Source organism: Salvelinus sp. IW2-2015, linkage group LG35, assembly GCF_002910315.2.
Source record: "Salvelinus sp. IW2-2015 linkage group LG35, ASM291031v2, whole genome shotgun sequence".
Taxonomy (NCBI): domain Eukaryota; kingdom Metazoa; phylum Chordata; class Actinopteri; order Salmoniformes; family Salmonidae; genus Salvelinus; species Salvelinus sp. IW2-2015.
This window is the reverse complement of record NC_036874.1, coordinates 9,793,234-9,812,940: the sequence shown is the minus strand read 5'-3', so window position 1 is coordinate 9,812,940 and position 19,707 is coordinate 9,793,234. Positions and strand designations below refer to the sequence as shown.

Sequence of the window (19,707 nt, the reverse complement as noted above, 5' to 3'; positions counted from 1 at the left end):
ACTTTATGCTGTGTACAGTACATACAGTGTATATTGCAAACAAGTTCTTGAGCCCTTACAAAGAATCTTCAAAAATGCATTACATAGCCCTGTCCCAGATGACTCCARGCCAGTACCTCTCTCAGCGGAGGCTCCCTTGTTGAGGATCTGGATGGCCCTGCGGATGTCCAGGTTGAAGAGGGCCACGGCGGCCGCACGCTCCCACTCGCCCTCCCCCTCCAGGGAGCGCAGGAAGGGCTCCACGTTGATGTCGGGGCCTCGGTTGATCCAGCCGCACAGACGAAGGGCAAGGCTGCGCTCCTCGCTGTGGAACCTGGGGACGTCCGTCTGGCGGTCTGAGCCGCTCCAGCACCGTCTGTTCTCTGTAGTGCCTGGTGGAGTAGAGAGCAACAGATATACAAATGTTACTTCAGGGGCTTTTTTTGCTCCAACGCAAAGATAAACCTAGGAGAAACACTGAAAAATAACTTACAGTACCTATGTAGTGTTACATAATACTTTCAAGGGTTCAGCCTGTAAATTTAGCCTAGATGTAGGCCTAAAGATGATCTATATCTTTAGGTTGCTTACCTGAGCTGGACTTGACTATGTTCTTGATGCCTGAATAGACCAGGGCCTGTTTGCTCCCCTGCTGTTTCTGCTCCATGTCTTCAGTGTACTGTTTCATGAGTGATACTTACATAGGAAACGGAACGCTGAGACATCATAAGAACCACAGTGCAAACAGTGACATACAATATAGCAACTTAGTCTATCCAGTAGGTCAGGTGTAAGAACACAAAGACAAATGATAATTCAATGAATCACCACAGTGCAAGCAGAACGCCAGGCATGTCTCTCACACAGGGACTACTTTATCTAAAATAAACAGAACAAACAGCACATAAATCACACAAAGCTAGATATGCTCAGAAATTAGTAAGCACCAGTAATGTAATAAACCAGGGGTATTCAACTCTTACCCTACGAGGTCCGGAGCCTGCTGGTTTTCTGTTCTACCTGATAATTAATCGTACCCACCTGGTGTCACAGGTCTAAATCAGTCCCTGATTAGAGGGGAGGCTTTGAGGTCCAGTTGAGGTTGAGTGTAATAAAGGATATAGAACAGAGTGTACCACAGGGACTTGAGCTGGGGGTCGTCCCCTCCGGCCAGCAAATGGTTCTTCCACACCTGGACCGTATCATGACCGTACCTGGACTGMGCCCTCTGCCTCATCTTAGTGGCTATGTCCTTCTCTACWGTACCCTCCCCTCCCACSCCCSCCTCCTCGGCACACTCATASAGGTGRCTGCCGCAGGCCCACATGAGCGAAGTGGTGGAGCTCCAGGCTAAAGAGATACGTTCGAACACWGTGAAGTCYGTCATGGRGCGGTTGGCYGCCGAAACCACCACCATGCGGTTCTGGGAAGTGGGGTGCCAGGCGAAGCTGCCAATGAGGCTGTTGCTGGGCTGCACGCTGCGCTCGATGATCGTGGGCTCTGTCTCGTCGCCGATGGGCGTGGGCGTGTGCTGCATGTCGTAAAGGCGGATGATGTTGCTGTCACGCGTCAGCGTGGCCAACAGGCCCATACGCGTGGGGCACCAGGCCACCTGGGAATGAAAGGAAAGTGAGTTGTACATCCTTACATCCAAAACATGTAGGCTACAGCACAATTATGCATTACGCTATCACATAAAAGTATACTTCTGATATGTGCAAGTCGATTGTACACTGGATGGCAGGGGAGAACAGAATTTCACAACAGACCAAAAAAAGCATACCAGTAAGTTACCTTGGTGAGCGGCTTGGGCTGCTCGGTGAGCGTGAGCACTGGCTTCTCAAATTTGCGCAGGTCCCAGATGGCCACCTGGCCCTCGAAGAAGGAGGCCACGCGGTCGGGGTAGTGGGGGTCCACTGTCACACCCTGTATGGCCTTGGTGTTGACAAAGGTCTTCTGGCTGGTGTTGCGCAGGTCAAAGATGGCCAGGTTGCGGTGCATGCCAGCCAGGAGCAGCTTCTGGTCGCGGGGCAGCCAGCAGAGGGACAGGCAAGCATCGTTCTGGCCTAGCTCATACAGGGGCTTGGTCACCACTAGGCCAGAGTCTGTGTCTCCTGACGAGAGACGGATCTTTTCAGCGGCTACACTAGCCTCTGGGGAGAACTTACTGCTAATGTCCCATATGAGCACTGAGAAGTCTGCTCTGTGCTTGTCCAGCCCAGCGGCTAGCCAGTTGCTGTCCACAGGGTTCCAGGCTAGGGTGTTGCATTGACGTGCATGCTTGGGCACAAACTCCTTCCCCATCAGCTCCTTGCACTTGGAGTTGTGGCTCTGGCCTAGGCTAGTGAGGACTACCCTGCCGTTAGCCTGTCCAACTGCTAGCAGACATTCAGGCTCGTGCTTTGGGTACCAGGCCACACATTTCATGTATGGGGTGTCAGAGTTGATCGCTAATAGGGTAGCAGCGGTCTCCACAGAGAGGGGGAGAGCTCCGGCTTTGGTCTCGCCGCTCCCCACAGGTCCGATGCGGTACAGTCCAAGCTCTGAGTCACAGATGACATAGCGGTCCGCGTGGTGGGGAGACCACAAAATGTCTGGCTTTGAGCCACTCATTGTTCATATGGAAGAGCTTCTGTCCAGGATAATTCTCTTGCTGTTTACAACTTGGTATACTGGGGGAAAACAGCATTTACAGTACAGTTGAAAGTTACCAGCTGACACCTAGCAAGTAGTCTAGTAGTGAGCAAACGAATGTGTTTAGCCTACTTTATATAAACGAATATGTTGAGCATACTTTCTATAAACTTAGCTGAAGATATTGTACAAATGTTGTCACAACGTAGTCAACTACCATTATGTGCAGCACGGGAGCAACATATTAGATCGCTAACTGCTAACTTTAGCTAGTGACATGTGACAAGTGGCACAGCTAACATTTAGTTAGCAATCCCAAGGCGTAAAATAACGATAGGCATAAATTGCAAGATGTTAATGCAACATTGTATCTAGCTAGATAGTTAATTAAACAAAAATGTGGATATAGGATACTTTGTGGTAGATTTGTTAGCAAAAAAATTAAAGTCTGCTAGTTACAGTAGTTAGCTAACGTTATCTGGTTAACTAACGTTAGCTACAATTTAGTTGACATCGCAAGATTAGCTTCCCGAACTACCAGTATCAAGAAAACAGATAAACCGCAAATAAACATTAGTAAATTGTGTTTCTAATAATAAAGATTAAAAAAAATATTGAAAGAAACTTACACATTTCTACAGACATGTCAACATGAACAAAACTGGGTGTCCACTAGTTACCACAGTCACAAAGTCGAAATGGCCTATATCGTAAAATGTCATGTAAACATTTGCTTGTTGGTCTTAATTTAAGGTTAGAGTAGGCATAAAGGTAGTGGTGTGGTTAGGTTTAAACTCACATTTTAAGAAGATAATTGTAGAAATAGGCGGGCTTTATGATTTTGTGGATGTGGTAACTAGTGGCGACCACAAACCTACGCCGTGCTTGTTTTCATGTTACACCAAAATATTTCCCCGGAAAAAAGCAGATTGCTATTCGAGAGGTCCGGTTACGCGCAAACCCGTTCGAATTTTGGGGAACACGGCACTGTCAATTCCTAAAGGTGGCGCTACAACCAAAGATGTATGATATTGGGATACTACTACATTTATATTGTACTGTAATAGTAGATATGCATGTTTAATAGGCTTTTACATCTGTTAGGTGATCAAGAGTTTTCAAACTGGGGTCCCCGGACCCCCGGGGGTCCGCAGGGAAGCGCAAGGGGTCCACGGAAAAGTTGAAGAAAGAGAAACAAATTCAGCCCTTTATTTTTCACTAAATTATATATTTGTTTTATCAAACCTGCAGAACACAAGTTGGGACATAACAAGTTAGCCCTAGTTTACCATAGTACTGACAGGTTGGCCTTATCCTACTGTAAATCAAATTAAGTCTCATTCCACGTGGGCGTTAAATGATTCTTGAACATGCGGGGGAGCCTGTGTTCGTTCTGGTTCTATCTACTGAAAAAAAACATCTGTCTGTTTTTCAAGTTAGTAGGCGTGCAAGTGGAGAAGAGGAAAATCTGCATAACATGTATCAGTTGGGATTTTTATGTACAACATCCAAACAATCACCATGCAGAAAGGTTACAAACAGTTCTAAATAGCAAATAACGGGATTCAACGTAGACTGTGGGGAAAGTGAAATGTTTAAAGAAACCACAACGTGTTTTAACTTTTTATCCTCAGCTTTTTACACCTCTATGGTGCTTAATTAAGCATAATAGGTTATAAGGAATTCATGACAGTCGTGTGTACACTGCCCAGAGCTACAGTATTACGCGCGCTACTAAATCAAATTGTATTGATCACATACACGTCCTATGGGTGACTACAATTTATTCAGTGTCTGTGAGTCTGTAAAACTGTGAAATTTCATAAACATACATGAAGATAATACACAGTGACGTGTAGCGCACAATAATCTACACATTCTTGTAGACGAACCGAGCGCTGTCCTTCCCTAAGCGACATCGCACTTCACGTCGTGGACTAGTCCGAACTGGTGATCAGGACGAGATGCTGCTTCCTAAACCACTCCAGATGATTATACAAAAACCGGCGGCTGTATTTAAATAAGAACGAAGGTAAGATGATAAAAATCCACATTTTCAAATCAAATGACAACTTTCTAAGTAGTTGGGCAATTATTTTCTTTTGTGGAATGTAAAAGATGAAAAATAGATTACTTTACACTGATGACTTTGTTTTCTAGGCAAGAAAAAACCCATAAATGATGTGGCATGTTGTTTTAGTTGGTCTGTATAAATAGTTGACAACATTACAGGAATTCATAAAGTATATTTATGCTGCCAGCTTCAGCCCATAGTTGATACAGTGACTCTGCAGATGGCTCATGTACTGTACATTGATTCTGTGCTCCAACAATGATCGTGATTAAGGAGGAGATCGCATCCACACCTGCCATATAGAATGATGTCACACTTGAATAAGACATGTTTTTCTTTATGTTTAGGGTGTAAATGTTGAGAAAGGACAACATGGGGAAAGGAGTGGCTCTGTTCCTTCTACTGTTGGCACTTCTTCACGAGGCTATAGGCCAGAAAATAAGAAACGGAAAGTATAGTGTCCTCAGAGATGGAGAAAATGGTAAATAAAGTCCACATGTTAGTGATGATGGTCAGTCACTGTGGCTTATCCGTTGTTATTTTTATCTATATGGCTACATTACATCTGAAATACCCCGTGCATGTTAAAGGGGGGCTGAATTGACTGATTTAGCCTCGGTTTCAATTCTCATTAGGAAATGCGACTGAGAATAACACTTAACCATCGTTCCGTGTCATACCGTCTTTTTCCTAAATTATCTCGCAAATCTTAGTTTTGGACTGACTTAATGACGAAAATTATCCTATTTACACTAGAGAAAAAAATTCTGACTCATATCGATGGCACATAGGCCGTTTTCAAGAGGAAAAATTGCTTATTACATTCAGTTGCACTTTAAGGTGTTTCGGTCTTTTCTAAAAAAGGGTGCACAATCTGCTGGAGAAGTCAAACAACGTTCTCAGCCAACAGGAAGATTTTAATTGATCAATGTCTAAATGTCTAAATCATTGTAACAGTGATTTACTCTAAGTAGATGTACAGTGCATTCGGAAAGTATTCAGACCCGTTGACTTTTTCCAAATGTTGTTTGTTACAGCGTTATTCTAAAAAAAATTTTTTTTTAATGTTTCTTCTAATACATCTACACATAATACCCATAATGACAAAGCAAAAATAGGTTTTTAGATTTTTTTGCAAATGTATAAAAAAAAATAACAAACTGAAATTTACATTTACATAATCAGACACTTTACTCAGTACTTTGTTGAAGCACATTTGGCAACGATTACAGCCTTAAGTCTTCTTGGGTCTGACGCTACAAGCTTGGCACACCTGTATTTGGGAGTTTCCCCCATTCTCTGCAGATCCTCTCAAACTCTGTCAGGTTGGATGGGAAGCGTTGCTGCACAGCTATTTTCAGGTCTCTCCAGAGATATTAAATCGGGTTCAAGTCCGGGCTCTGGCTGGGCCACTCAAGGACATTCAGAGACTTGTCCCGAAACCACTCATGCGTTATCTTGGCTGTGTGCTTAGGGTCGTTGTCCTGTTGGAAGGTAAAGCTTCACCCCAGTCTGAGGTCCTGAGCGCTCTGGAGCAGGTTTTCATCAAGGATCTCTCTGTATTTTGCTCTGTTCATCTTTCCCTCGATCCTGAGTAGTCTCCCAGTCCCTGCCGCTGAAAAACATCCCCACAGCATGATGCTGAAATCACCATGCTTCACTGTAGGGATGGTGCCAGGTTTCCTCCAGACGTGACACTTGTCATTCAGGCCAAATAGTTCAATCTTGGTTTCATTAGACCAGATAATCTTGTTTCTCATGGTCTGAGAGTCTTTAGGTGCCTTTTGGCAAACTCCAGGTGGGCTGTCATGTGCCTTTTACTGAGGAGTGGCTTCCATCTGGCCACTCTACCATAAAGGTCTGATTGGTGGAGTGCTGCAGAGATGGTTGTCTTTCTGGAAGGTTCTCCCATCCCCACAGAGGAATTCTGTAGCTCTGTCAGAGTGACCATCGGGTTCTTGGTCACCTCCCTGACCAAGGCCCTTCTCCCCCGATTGCGCAGTTTGACCGGGCACCAACTCTAGGAAGTTCCTTGGTGGTTCCAAACTTCTTCCATTTAAGAGTCATGGAGGCCACTGTGCTCTTGGGGACCTTCGATGCTGCAGAAATGTTTTGGTACCCTTCCCCAGATATGTGCCTCGACACAATCCTTTCTCGGAGCGCTATGGACAGTTACTTCGACCTCATGGCTTGGTTTTTGCTCTGACATGCACTGTCAACTGTGGGACCTTAAATAGACAGGTGTGTGCCTATCCAAATAATGTCCAATCAATTTAATGTACCACAGGTGGACCGTTTTAGAATAAGGCTGTAAGGTAACAAAATGCGGAAAAAGTCAAGGGGTCTAAATACTTTCCGAATGCCCTGCATACTGAATAAAAATATAAACGCAACATGCAACAATTTCAAAGATAAGGAAATCAGTCAATTGAAAAAACATTATTAGGCCCTAATCTATGGATTTCACATGACTGGGAATACAGATATGCATCTGTTGGTCACATATACCAAAAAAAAACAAATTTGCAGTGTGGATCAGAACCAGTCAGTACCTGGTGTGACCACCATTTGCCTCATGCAGCTCGACACATTTCCTTCGCATAGAGCTGATCAGGCTGTTGATTGTGGCCTGTGGAATGTTGTCCTACTCGTCTTAAATGGCTGTGTCGAAGTTGTTAGCTATTGGTAGGAACTGGAACACGCTATCGTACACGTCAATCCAGAGCATCCCAAACATGCTCAATGGGTGACATGTCTGGTGAGTATGCAGGCCATGGAAGAACTGGGACATTTTCAGGTTCCAGGAATTGTGTACAGATCCTTGCAACATAGGGCCGTGCATTATCATGCTGAAATATGATGTGATGGCGGCTGATGAATGGCATGACAATGGGCCTCAGGATCTCGTCGCGGTATCTCTGTGCATTCAAATTGCCAGCAATAAAATAATTTGTGTTCATTGTCCGTAGCTTAGGCCTGCCCATACCATAACCCCATCACCACCCATGGGGCACTCTGTTCACAATGTTGACATCAGCAAACCGCAAATGTTGTGCACAAATGTGTTTACATCCCTGTTAGTGAGAATGTAAAAGTGGCCAAGATAATCCCTCCACCAGACAGGTGTGGCATATCAAGAAGCTGATTAAACAGCATGATCATTGCACAGGTGCACCTTGTGCTGTAATAACGCGTTTTGTATGGAAAAACCCATTCTGATTGGCTAGGCCTGGCTCCCCAGTGGGTTGGCCTGGCTCCCAAGTGGGTTGGCCTGGCTCCCAAGTGGGTGGGCCTATGCCCTCCCAGGCCCACCCATGGCTGCGCCCATGCCCAGTCATGTGAAATCAGTGGTGAAAAAAGTACCCAATTGTCATACTTGTAAAAGTATAGATACCTTAATAGAAAGTTACTCAAGTGAAAGTAAAAGTCACCCAGTAAAATACTAAAAGTATTTGGTTCTAAATATACTTAAGTATCAAAAGTAAATGTAATTGCTAAAATATACTTAAGTATAAAAAGTTAAAGTATAAATCATTTCAAATTCCTTCTATTAAGCAAAGCAGGCGGCACCATTTTCTTGTTTAAAAAATGTATGGATGGCCAGGGGCACACTCCAACACTCAGACATCATTTACAAAAGATGCATTTGTGTTTAGTGAGTCTGTCGGATCAGAGGCAGAAGGAATGACCATGTGTTGTCTTGATAAGTGCGTGAATTGGACAATTTTCCTGTCCTGCTAAGCATTCAAAATGTAACAAGTACTTTTGGGTGTCAGGGAAAATGTATGGACTAAAAAGTACATTCTTTTCTTTAGGAATGTAGTGAAGTAAAAGTAAAAATAGTCAAAAATATAAATAGTAAAGTACAGATACCCCAAAAAACTACTTAAGTAGTACTTTAAAGTATTTTTACGTAAGTACTTTACACCACTGTGTGAAATCCATAGATTAGAGACTAATTTACTTATTTTTATTGACTGATTTCTAAATGAACTGTAACTCAGCAAAAATATTAGAAATTGTTGCATGTTACATTTATATTTTTGTTCAATATAAATGTTAATTTGCTTTTGACATTTGCCTGAAGTTTATCCAATCGATCTCCATGTGAAACACATGTATGCATCCCTCTCCCAGACATGACAACATGCTCCATGGAGGTGGCCTTCATTCTGGACAGTTCGGAGAGCGCCAAGACCTTGCTGTTCGAGAAGCAGAAGTCCTTTGTTCTGCATTTCAGCACTCGTCTCACCATGCTCCAGTTGTCTGGATGGACCCTAAAGCTGCGGATGGCTGCTCTCCAGTACAGCAGCTCCGTGTCTATAGAGCACAGCTTCACTGCCTGGCAGGACCTGGATGTGTTCCACAGCAGAGTCAGCTCCATGGCCTACATTGGCCATGGCACCTACTCCACCTACGCCATCACCAACGCCACACAACTCTTCACCCAGGAGACCAAGGAGGACAGCGTCAGGGTGGCGGTGCTCATGACCGACGGTGCCGATCATCCGAGGAACCCTGATGTGATCGGAGCAGCGGCAGATGCTAAGGGTAGTGGTGTGAAGCTCATTGCTATAGGGTTGTCGGACCTGGCCCGCCAGAGCCAGAACAGTGCCAAACTCCGGGCTATCGCCAGCACTCCGGCCAAGCAATTCGTCCACAGTCTCACTGACCCCCAGCTAGAGGAGAAGTTACTGAAAGAGTTGGTGAGTGTTCTGTCATCAAAGTCACCCTACACTCAAGTTGAAGATGATTGGTATGCTGAACCAGGCCAGCACGGTATAGTTTGGGATCATTAGTTTGTAGTGTGAAAAGGGTATGATAGTACCTTCCACACTGTCTTTTCTATATGAGTATGAGAACTTCACAGCTTTTTCCAGAGGTTTGTGAGGGTACAAAGTGAGGGTAACTAAGTTAGTTGCCACACAACATCACTGTCCAACAGTACTGAGCTCCTCAGATAAACTTGTCTTGTTATCATGTCTGTGTCCTAAGCGGGGGCTCAAACCTCAATGGCAGAATTGTTCCTGTGTGGGGAATTCTTCCCCTAATATGCCTTTTCCATATACACAGAGATTTGTCTATAGTCTAAATGAGGTCAAGACCTGTCTATGGGCAAATAATAGCATAAATTATAAATTTTCCAAATATCCATCATATTTTTTCTAATTCATATTCGTCATTAGAGGAGGTTTAAAAGAGACAGCTTTATTAAGCAAAACTGACAGGAAGTGATCTAGCTCCCTATTGCCCGTACCCCCTGTTGTTTTATTCTTCCTTAGAACAATGTCTTGACCATCTGTACCATTGTTCATGTACAGTAAGGCTTGCTCAGGTACAATACAATGTTCAGTCAATAGTGGTACTGTTGGAATTGTTTCTAGGTAAAAATCTCACACAATCTTCTTGTATCTTTTTCCCACCCAGGATGCAATAGCGCTTGAGGCGGTAAGTACTTCAAAACAATAACACTACAATGCCACTGGAAGTAGCAGGTGGAGTGATAAGACTGATTTTGTATTATTTTCATTGTATCAGTGTCCACAGGCTAAAGTGTGTTTGTGTGAAAGAGGGGAGAGAGGCCCTTCTGGAAACCCAGTGAGTACACAAGACGTTTTTCAACAGTACATCTAGGTCTACAGTAAGGATTATGCAGTAACCCAGTATGACTGACGCACCACACAAAAACAAAACAAAAACCTTGTAAGAAATACAGAATACTCTCATTCAACAATGACTCCATATACTAACTTATTGTGTATCATCAAGGGTAAAAAAGGAGATCCAGGATATGAAGGACCATCTGGTCCAAAAGGATCACGGGTAAGTAGTAAAAAGATAGTGATTTTCACTATTTTAATGACCTCAGCGATCTACATACAATCCTGATCTCACATTTATAACACTGTCTCAATTCTACAAGGGAGAACCTGGAGTCAGTGGCCGACCAGGAAGTGACGGTCTTGAGGTATACTATGTATTTCTTTATTCTGTCATTATTTTCTGAGGCATTCTGTTCTAATTAACTTCCATCTAACCGCCACATGTCCATAGTTGACTGAGATACCTTCAGTACTGGGTGTTGAACACGGTTGTTCTTACTTTACAGGGCAGTCCTGGTTATAACGGTGACAAGGTGGGACATCTGCTTTCAAGACATTTCAGAATACAACTGTCTTGCTTAAAAGTGTTTTGCCAATGATTGGTTGAACCTGTGCTGTATTTCAGGGGGAGATAGGAGACTGTGGCACCCCTGGGGATAAAGGAGATGAAGTAAGTACAAAGATTACTGTGCCATTTTGGTTCAATCAACATTGTGATCTAGTCTACAGTATGTGTGCCAATGGAAGCATGATGTCATCTTGTCATCTTACAGGGCCCCGGAGGACCTCCTGGCCCACGGGGACCCAGAGGAGACCAGGTATAATGTAACATTGTTGTTTTCATTAGAACACAACTCCTTCAACACATTAACACATGTTTTTAGGACCTTGTCTTAATCATGAATGCATATGATACAGTATGTTCATATGGAATACGTTCATTGATTCTCAATGAATGATGCACTTTAGAGCAAGGGCTGAGTACTTTTTTAACTGAGATGTTGTTTGATGACAGGGTGAAAATGAGTACAGACATTGAGAACAGATGACATCTAAGTTAGTCAGAGACATCCCTTATTCTCAAATATGGAAAATGGAAGTTGAGTTTGTCGTTTTTCCACCCATGCACTTATGGAATGTGAATTTTGGATTATGCCTAATCCCGATGCTAATGTGAGTATCTAAAGCAGTGAATCCAGGCTTGCAGGATATTATTCTTTTCCAGGAGCAGACTTTGTGTCGTAGGATTAGCTGCTAGGACAGGGTTGCCAGTACAGTGGCACTATTCCTCCTCACTATCAGCCCCTCGTCTGGCATGGTATCAGTGATAGTGTTGTTTTGACACCAGGCCCTGACAATGGAACGAAACTACTGCTCTGTTCTGTATAGTTCTGTGCATTTGTATTGCATTAGTTCAACTGTAAGAATTGACTACTAACTGGTACATTGTAAAATGTAAAATACACCTCCTCACAATATAGATTTTTTCAGATATCAGGGATGAGTTAGATTTTCTGGGCTATCAATTCTATACAGACAGTAGCTACATACTGTACAGTGAGAAAAAAGGCTGTTGTAGACGCCATTTCAAAACCATTTCACATGGACTTGTTAGGATGCTGCAATGGAACCAGTGCATTATATAAATCAACTTCATTGTGCTTTTATTCATTAAGGCCATTTCTGGATTTTTTTGGTTTCTTCCACAGGGTGTTAACGGACCACCCGGGGACCAGGGTCCGGAGGGCCAAACAGGACCTAAAGTAGGCACGCTGATTCTCAGCCAATGACATTCAAGGGTGCTAGGAAATCAGCAAATGACATTCATGGGTGCTACTGTATGAAATTTTCACACAGCATCTCTATTGTCAAAGTGTGTTGCTTAGCCAGAGAAGCCATGAGAGTTGAGTTGACCTTGCTGTCCGTTTCTATTTAAATACCGATCCTTCACTTTCTGTCACACATTGACCAGACCTCTCAAACAAGGAAGGCCTTGGAATCAGGAGTGATTTAGAGCTATTTAGCTATTTAGCGATAAAAAATATAAAAAAATCTGACATAATCAAGAACATAATGTATAGCAGGAACAAGTGACTGCTGTATTCTTCGTAAATGCCATTCTGAGATGCGTTATTGAATCCCATGAAGATCCTTTGTCTGCATTTTATTGCCATTTTCCATCCTCGTAGACTTCTGTTGGAATGGATAGAGTTCCTCTGTGGAGAAGCACCGGGGAAGGGTTTTCTCCTACAGCATGAACTTGGAATAGAAGTGTTTTATGACTAACTTGTTGGTGGTGTGGGTTTCAAGTAGTAGGCGTTTTGACGCATTCACACAGTGATCGTACACCTCTAACACAGGGGGACCAAGGAACCACCGGTGCATCTGGACCAGCAGGGGACATTGGCATTGGGTTCCCAGGTCCAAAGGTAACCTAATAATAACCATTACAGAGATGATGCTATACATTTACAGTTTATGTAAATAACATAAATGTTGAAATGTGTCATTGTTCTCAGGGGGCCAAAGGAATTCAGGGAAGACCAGGAACCCTTGGTCCCATTGGAATTGGAGAGCCAGGACAGCCAGTAAGTATTACTGTAGATGCCAGCTTTGGATACCTAAACAGTGATCGCTATGGGAATGTTATACATGACCCTATCCTTCTACCTCTGATTCAAAACTAAATGTTTCCATTTACTGGACAGTAAATGTTGAAACTGTTTGAGGGTCAAAAATGATGAGACTGTTTATTTCAGGGACCCCCAGGACTTGCTGGAGCACAGGGTAACCAGGGAGCTGTTGGGGAGGGGCTCGCTGGCCCAAAGGTGGGCAAATATTTCAGTGTCCGAGCATTATACTGTTAGGTATAACTGTACACATCCTAAAGTCAGAATGAGGTCTGGTGTAAGTACAACGGGCCATTAATATGTCATATTGTTTTTTAAAATCAATGTGGACTCAAGTATCTATTTCTTCAGGGGGATCGAGGCTACGAGGGCCCCAGAGGTGAGCGTGGTCTCACTGGTGTTGGGGTCAAAGGTGATAAGGTAAAGCAAGTTTAAGACTATTGGACATTACTATGTTGAGGTCTTATGTTGGTCCGTATGATGATAAATGATCAATGATCCATTGAGAATGATCCCATATTCCTTCAGTGAAATGACATTTGATGGGTGGTCTTATGTTTCTCTCAGGGAAATCCTGGACAGCTTGGATCACAAGGACCGGTGGGAATGCCAGGGGCAGGAATTCAAGGAGAAAAGGTACATTCTGATTKAACTGCAGTCAGATCCTTRTGTYTAATGTCAATWTGTCTYTTCTCAAACATACTGTATACTCACACATACTTATACTCATATTKRTTTTCTTCTAATGTCCCCTTCTTTTCAGGGGAACCAAGGGCCAGTTGGCCCTCCAGGCCCCAGAGGGAATCCAGGTGTGGGACTTATGGGCCAAAAGGTAAGGTTGAWTGTCACATGYTCAAAGGYAGTCTAATGTCAGGCAAAAARGYAAGTCTTYGATCTGAARGCAAGACGCAAACYTYCAGTATATTKATTTAGTAAATATGATGTCACATATACTGTTTGTTCTYCAGGGAAGCCAAGGCTTCTCAGGTGAGCCTGGAATCCCAGGGGAGAGKGGTGTRGGGGAGCCAGGACCTAAAGTAAGTCTGATGGTTRAGTAAGACAGTATTTAAACCAGATSAAGTAAAACTGTGTTAAWAGAGATTTGWAAATGCTCCTCTAGGGAGACCCAGGATCGGAGGGGTTGCCTGGTATTCCGGGCCTCTCTGGAGAGGATGGAGACATAGGACAGAAGGTGGGCACAGTGTGCTGTGATGCAATGTCATTATCACTAGGACAGTACATTAATGCCAGGCTGTCAACTGACAGTGTTCATTGTTTACAGTATTGTGTATTTATTTCACATGGTATCAGGGTGACATTGGGTTACATGGGCCCAGGGGACCTGATGGGGCACCCGGAAAAGGTGTCCCTGGAGAAAAGGTACAAATCAGTTATCTTAAAGCATTTTCACTATTTCAAAGGATGTATGGAAAAGAGTGTCTGAAATCAAGCTGTGACTATTCTCTCAGGGAGACCGAGGGGAGCGGGGCTCCAGGGGCCAGCTAGGGGCAGTAGGGCCTGTGGGGCAAATGGGGGCCAAGGTAAGCACATGCACAACAGTCATGCTCAACACTACTGACCCAAAGCATGGTTGGTTCTGCTGTTATAAAATGTTTCCTGTTTCAGGGTGAACCCGGAAGTGCTGGACGAGCAGGTACAAACGGACCACCTGGGCGGGGGTTACCCGGTATCAAGGTAAGTTCTGGTGAGAAGGAACATTGACAACACTGTTGGTTACTACTTTATTAGGATATTAAAGTGTTACCATATCTTAAGGATGACGTCAGTGTTCTATTTTATGTTGGGTTGTTTTGTTTCCAGGGGGACCCTGGTGCAGTAGGTCCACCCGGACATGTTGGTGAACCAGGAATAGGAATCATTGGACCGAAGGTTATTTGATTCAGCTTCTTTCATTTTGATTTGGGAGGTGCAAGTATTTCTCAAATGTCCAATGAACCACATAAGACCATTGGTGTGAAACCACTCTATCTTTTAAGGGGGAGAGAGGGCTACCAGGGCCCATTGGTCCACCTGGGCTTGAAGGGGAAGGCCTTCCTGGAACTCCAGTAAGTATCCCCATTTTCTCTAGTATTATGATCATATTCATTGATCTATGCTGACTATTCAGTATGTATACTGTATGAATGGATGTTCTGTCATGCTTATTAGGGAGCCCCTGGAGTACCAGGACTGACGGGTGAGATTGGACCAGAAGGAAAAGGTTTACCTGGTCCTAAGGTGAGTTTTCCGGTGTAATAATTGCATAAACTCTATTTAGGTCACAAAATAACCTTAACCCAATTATAGGGGCAACTTAATGTGTTTGTTTTGTGATCTCTATGTGAGTATTTAACCTGAGGATCTTTCTGTTCAGGGAGACCGGGGAACTCCAGGCCCCACAGGACTAGCTGGAGCACCAGGAGTTGGGCTAATGGGCCCCAAGGTCATAAATCCTATTCAGACCAATAATAATCATTTTTACCAATGTGTAGGAGGATAAATTAGCCATCATGATTGGAGTACACAGGATATCAATGATTGAGCAAGATTAATAGGAACCATATGACTGGCGGAGCATCAAGATGACATGTTTCTATCTGCAGGGGTCAGCGGGTCAGATTGGAGCACCGGGTCCCCAGGGACTGCCTGGAGAGGGCATTCAAGGACCAAAGGTACAGTTAAAGGACCATTTAGTAATCCATGTTAGGTCATGGTACAGCCAGGCATATACTAGTGCTGTTTCCACAGGTCAAAATGCTGAATTGATTTTGCCTGATAGGGGGAGTCAGGATTCCAGGGGATCACGGGCCCCAGGGGGCCCCCAGGACAGGGTATTCAAGGGGATAAGGTAAGAACCTCCACACAAACAACATAACATGTAGCTTAATAAATATAGAGATGTTATCCAATCTCTAATCTCGGCAGCCAGAACCAAATCCAGTRTCACAAATGGTCTTGAACTTGACAAAGTTATAATGCTTTCCAAGGTATAGAAAAATGATTCAGTTTTGCTGTTCCTACAGGGAGACAGGGGGTTCGTGGGTGAACGAGGCAGAAAAGGGGACGGTGGAGAGACTGGAGAGACAGGAGCTGCTGGACCTTTGGTACTAGTCTTACTATAAATCTGGAAAAAGCTTGGACATTATCAGATGTATATATTTGTTATTGAGTGACCTCCTGAATTACAGGGCAGACTGGGAGAAAAAGGGGAACCTGGCCTAACAGTAAGTATAGTCTGTTCTGTACACTGTACCTCCGTACTGTAGTATTACAATGACTAGACACTAAAGTGTTTTACCATCTTTTACAGAGAGAGGAGGTCATCAAACTGGTCAGATCTATATGTGGTTAGTGTGGTAATGTGGTAATTCACACACCAGGTACAATACCATACCTGTAATGGCTGTTTGCAGAGACTTTCAATGAATCTATCTCTTTCCCCAGGATGTGGGGTGAAGTGCCGTGAGAGCCCACTGGAGTTGGTCTTTGTGATTGACAGCTCAGAGAGTGTGGGCCCTGACAACTTCAACGTGGTTAAGGACTTTGTGAACGCTCTGGTCGACCGTGCCTCCGTGAGCCGGGAGACCACTCGCGTCGGGGTGGTCCTCTACAGCCACATCAACATGGTGGTGGTCAGTCTGCACCAGCAAGCCAGCCGGGACCAGGTCAAGACTATCTCAGTTTTATATTTCTCAAAACTTTATTGAAGCCTCTGTAACATTCAATTCATATGACATAACAGTTCAATGCAAGGTGATTTTCTCTCAAGCGTCCAAAATGAAAAATCTTACTCTCTAGTTCAGTAGCCTGGTCCTAGATCTGTTTGTGCTGTCTTGCCAACTCTTATGGTCATTGTCACATAAGACCTCACAAACAGATCTGGGACCAGGCTACATCAGAGATGTTATAAATATTTATCACCACCAGGTGAAGAAGACGGTCCGCACAATGACCTACCTGGGCGAAGGCACCTTCACGGGCAGCGCCATACATCAGGCCAATCAGGTGTTCCGGGCGGCCAGGCCCGGGGTGAGGAAAGTGGCCATAGTGATCACAGATGGACAGGCGGACGAGAGGGACTCTGTGAGGCTGGAGGAGGCAGTGAAAGAGGCCAATGGCAGTAACATTGAGACGTTTGTCATCGGGGTGGTGAACCAGAGTGATCCGCTGTACGAGGAGTTTAAGAAAGAGCTCCACCTCATGGCCTCTGACCCAGACAGGGAACACGTCTACCTGATTGATGACTTCAAGACACTTCCTGGTAAGCAGGAAGTACCTTTCACTATGATGTCCATCCTTACTGAAGTTTATGTTCCCTGTAAGGAACATATTGTAAAGCTACAGTTATATTTGAATAGTTAATGTGGGCCTGAATAATTCTAAAGCCAGAGAAACACCTGTGCTGTTAAAACTAGCCAAAGCAAATTCAGTCCTAAATATCTGTACGTTTTACATAGCTGTGTCTTATTGCCTAGTCCCAATAATATCGGGGTACTGTCTTGTCTTGGCTCGTCCAGCCCTTGAGAGCAAGCTGCTGAGTCGGATCTGTGAGAGTGATGGTGGGGCCCAGTTCAGCTCCATCCCCAGCTCCAGATACTCCCCCGGAACCCCTGGACAAGCCGGGATTGTCAGGGAAACCCCAGAGAGGACTGATACGGACACACCCACTTTCAATGGAGACTTTAAAAAAACACAGATGGTGGTGAGAATGACAACACTTCCACTTTACATAATGCTTCTGTCATAATCAGAATAGGGCTGCACATTTACTGAGGATTACGGAGCTCACTAAGCTTTGCAGTACAATATATCATGACATTGTAAAATATAATATTGTGAAGAAAATTAGGAGAACTCACCATAACCAAATGATTGCTAAAAAGGCCCCACATAAGGATAGTGTCTGAACTCGGGCCCAAAATTGTATTTCCGCTAAATGAGCCATGAATTGAGTGTGAGTACGTGCACATGTTCATTTGCATGCGTTCATACATGGACCTGTGTGTCAAGATTTTGATTGCAATCACATATTATAGACAATAACTCAGGTTCAAGCCTATGCAGGTGCAATCACATACTATAGCAGATGTACAAAATACATATATCTATTTCTTTACCCTCTGTTAAACAGCCAGGTCCACCAGGAGAGTCAGACAGAGTCTTTATCCCACAGGGCCCCCAGACCGGGGACCAAGATAACTCGGAGACCAACAGGGTCCCATCCTTTGACAGGGAACCCTTCAAGCGCCTACCAGAGTTCCTTCTTCCTTCAGAGATGAAGAACCCCTCCCACAGTGTGGTCATGACGGGCTCCCAGGCCCCCACCCAGAGGCCCCTTCCCGTAGTAAAGCTACCCGGGCTCCCCCCAACCTCTCCCCCAACCTCTCCACCTCTGCCCCAGGATGCTTTAATACCAGGTCATTTGATTGATTGGATATAGCGCTTTTCCAGAGCTCAAACTACTGTGTGGCCTTTGCTGATATTTCCCCATTTCCTCTTCTTGTCATTTCATAGAACGCTATACAGTACAAGTAAAAGCAATGTCCCCCATTTTTCTTCCTTTTTCCCCAGATGAGAGATGTGGACAGACTCTGGACCCCGGGCCTTGCAGGAATTACTTTGTGAAGTGGTACTATGACACTACGGCTAATGCCTGTGCCCAGTTCTGGTTCGGAGGCTGTCAGGGAAACCAAAACCGATTTGAGTCGGAGAAGAGCTGCAAAAAAAACTGTGTTAAGGTCTAACATACACACATTTGTTGACTTGTTTTGAATGCTTACAAATCTACTTGACTGTATTGATAAGACATGATATATTTGGGTCAAAGGTGGGTCAATTTCAATATCAGTGCCTTATCTCTTCACCAATACTTTGAAATGGGGATAGAAATTGGATAGAAAACTTGTCGAAGAGAGGACTAGGTGATGTTGGGACCAAATGCTCGATCACAGTTATTTTGGATTCGTATTCCCTCGTCTTGGAACTGTTGGTGGTAACATGGCACCAATTCAATTTAACTTGAATTAAATTGAATTTATCCCCTCAGGGGCAATAAGCTATTTACATAACTCTGTATATGTGTGTCTTTGGTTTAACATAAAGCTCCCTCATTTCTTGGAGGTAACTGTAAGTGAATGAGACTTAGGGCTTTTGAAAGTATACAGTAAGGGAACCATTCCATTTATTCATGTTCAAGATGGAGTGAAGAGGGCAGAACACTAAATGGTAATGTTACAAATGTGGCAGAAGTTCATAACACTAACCTTTATCCCTGATTAACTTTTCTATAAGTAACTCATTTGTATGAAAACTGACTGCTGGATATTATTGTTTGTAACACTGCACAATTTCATTAAAGTTAATTAAATGAACAAAGAGTATGTTGTTAATTTGAACATCCAGATATATTTGAACATTTTGTGAAATATTACACTGCTTAATGCATTCGTGTCTGTGGTAGCAAATGTAACCAACTCCTCCAACCTTTGCAAGTGAACCGTTCAAAAAGACATACTTGCATAATTGAAGAAGCAGAAGGTGGTTGATCTTGCGTCAGGAAAAGTGTCTTGTCATCTGAAAGTTTAAGTTTGACACTAAAAGCTACATTTGTGTAGTTACACATAATTGACCAGGTTAAGTAGCCTTCTTCAACTTTTCTGAAGCGCAAAATGAGCTATTCAAGATGACGTCTTCTTTGTATCGAACTTGAATGAAAACTCTTGAGTGGGAGAACAGTGCAAGTTGGTGACACACCCAAACATAGAATAGGATACAATATTACTGGATA

At 43.7% G+C, this 19,707-nt stretch overlaps 2 protein-coding genes across 2 annotated transcripts in view; one reads left to right on the top strand and one right to left on the bottom strand.

Moving 5' to 3' along the window:
• Nucleotides 1-2,592, bottom strand: part of LOC139023699 (GATOR2 complex protein MIOS-like) — a 5,420-nt gene extending 2,828 nt beyond the window's left edge. Inside the window, exons 1-4 of the mRNA XM_070437338.1 lie at nt 1,774-2,592; nt 1,102-1,591; nt 571-669; nt 22-371 (exon numbers count right to left, since the gene is read on the bottom strand). Of these exons, the coding sequence (XP_070293439.1) occupies nt 22-371; nt 571-669; nt 1,102-1,591; nt 1,774-2,592 (1,758 nt within the window). The remainder of the gene's footprint in view (nt 1-21; nt 372-570; nt 670-1,101; nt 1,592-1,773) is intronic.
• LOC111958846 (collagen alpha-1(XXVIII) chain) lies at nt 2,555-19,295 on the top strand. The gene is made up of 37 exons (XM_023980147.2): nt 2,555-2,646; nt 4,500-4,645; nt 5,035-5,168; nt 8,825-9,393; nt 10,115-10,135; nt 10,226-10,285; nt 10,457-10,510; nt 10,611-10,655; nt 10,797-10,823; nt 10,916-10,960; nt 11,064-11,108; nt 12,000-12,053; nt 12,651-12,719; nt 12,810-12,878; nt 13,050-13,118; nt 13,272-13,340; nt 13,488-13,556; nt 13,684-13,752; nt 13,889-13,957; nt 14,041-14,112; nt 14,232-14,300; nt 14,390-14,461; nt 14,547-14,615; nt 14,742-14,810; nt 14,918-14,986; nt 15,090-15,158; nt 15,295-15,363; nt 15,524-15,592; nt 15,700-15,768; nt 15,944-16,024; nt 16,109-16,144; nt 16,231-16,267; nt 16,365-16,585; nt 16,848-17,181; nt 17,438-17,622; nt 18,052-18,337; nt 18,492-19,295. Exons 3-37 carry the CDS (start codon nt 5,042-5,044, stop codon nt 18,662-18,664), a joined length of 3,579 nt encoding a protein of 1,192 aa, XP_023835915.2. The 5' UTR covers nt 2,555-2,646; nt 4,500-4,645; nt 5,035-5,041; the 3' UTR covers nt 18,665-19,295.
• Nucleotides 19,296-19,707: the final 412 nt, after the last annotated feature.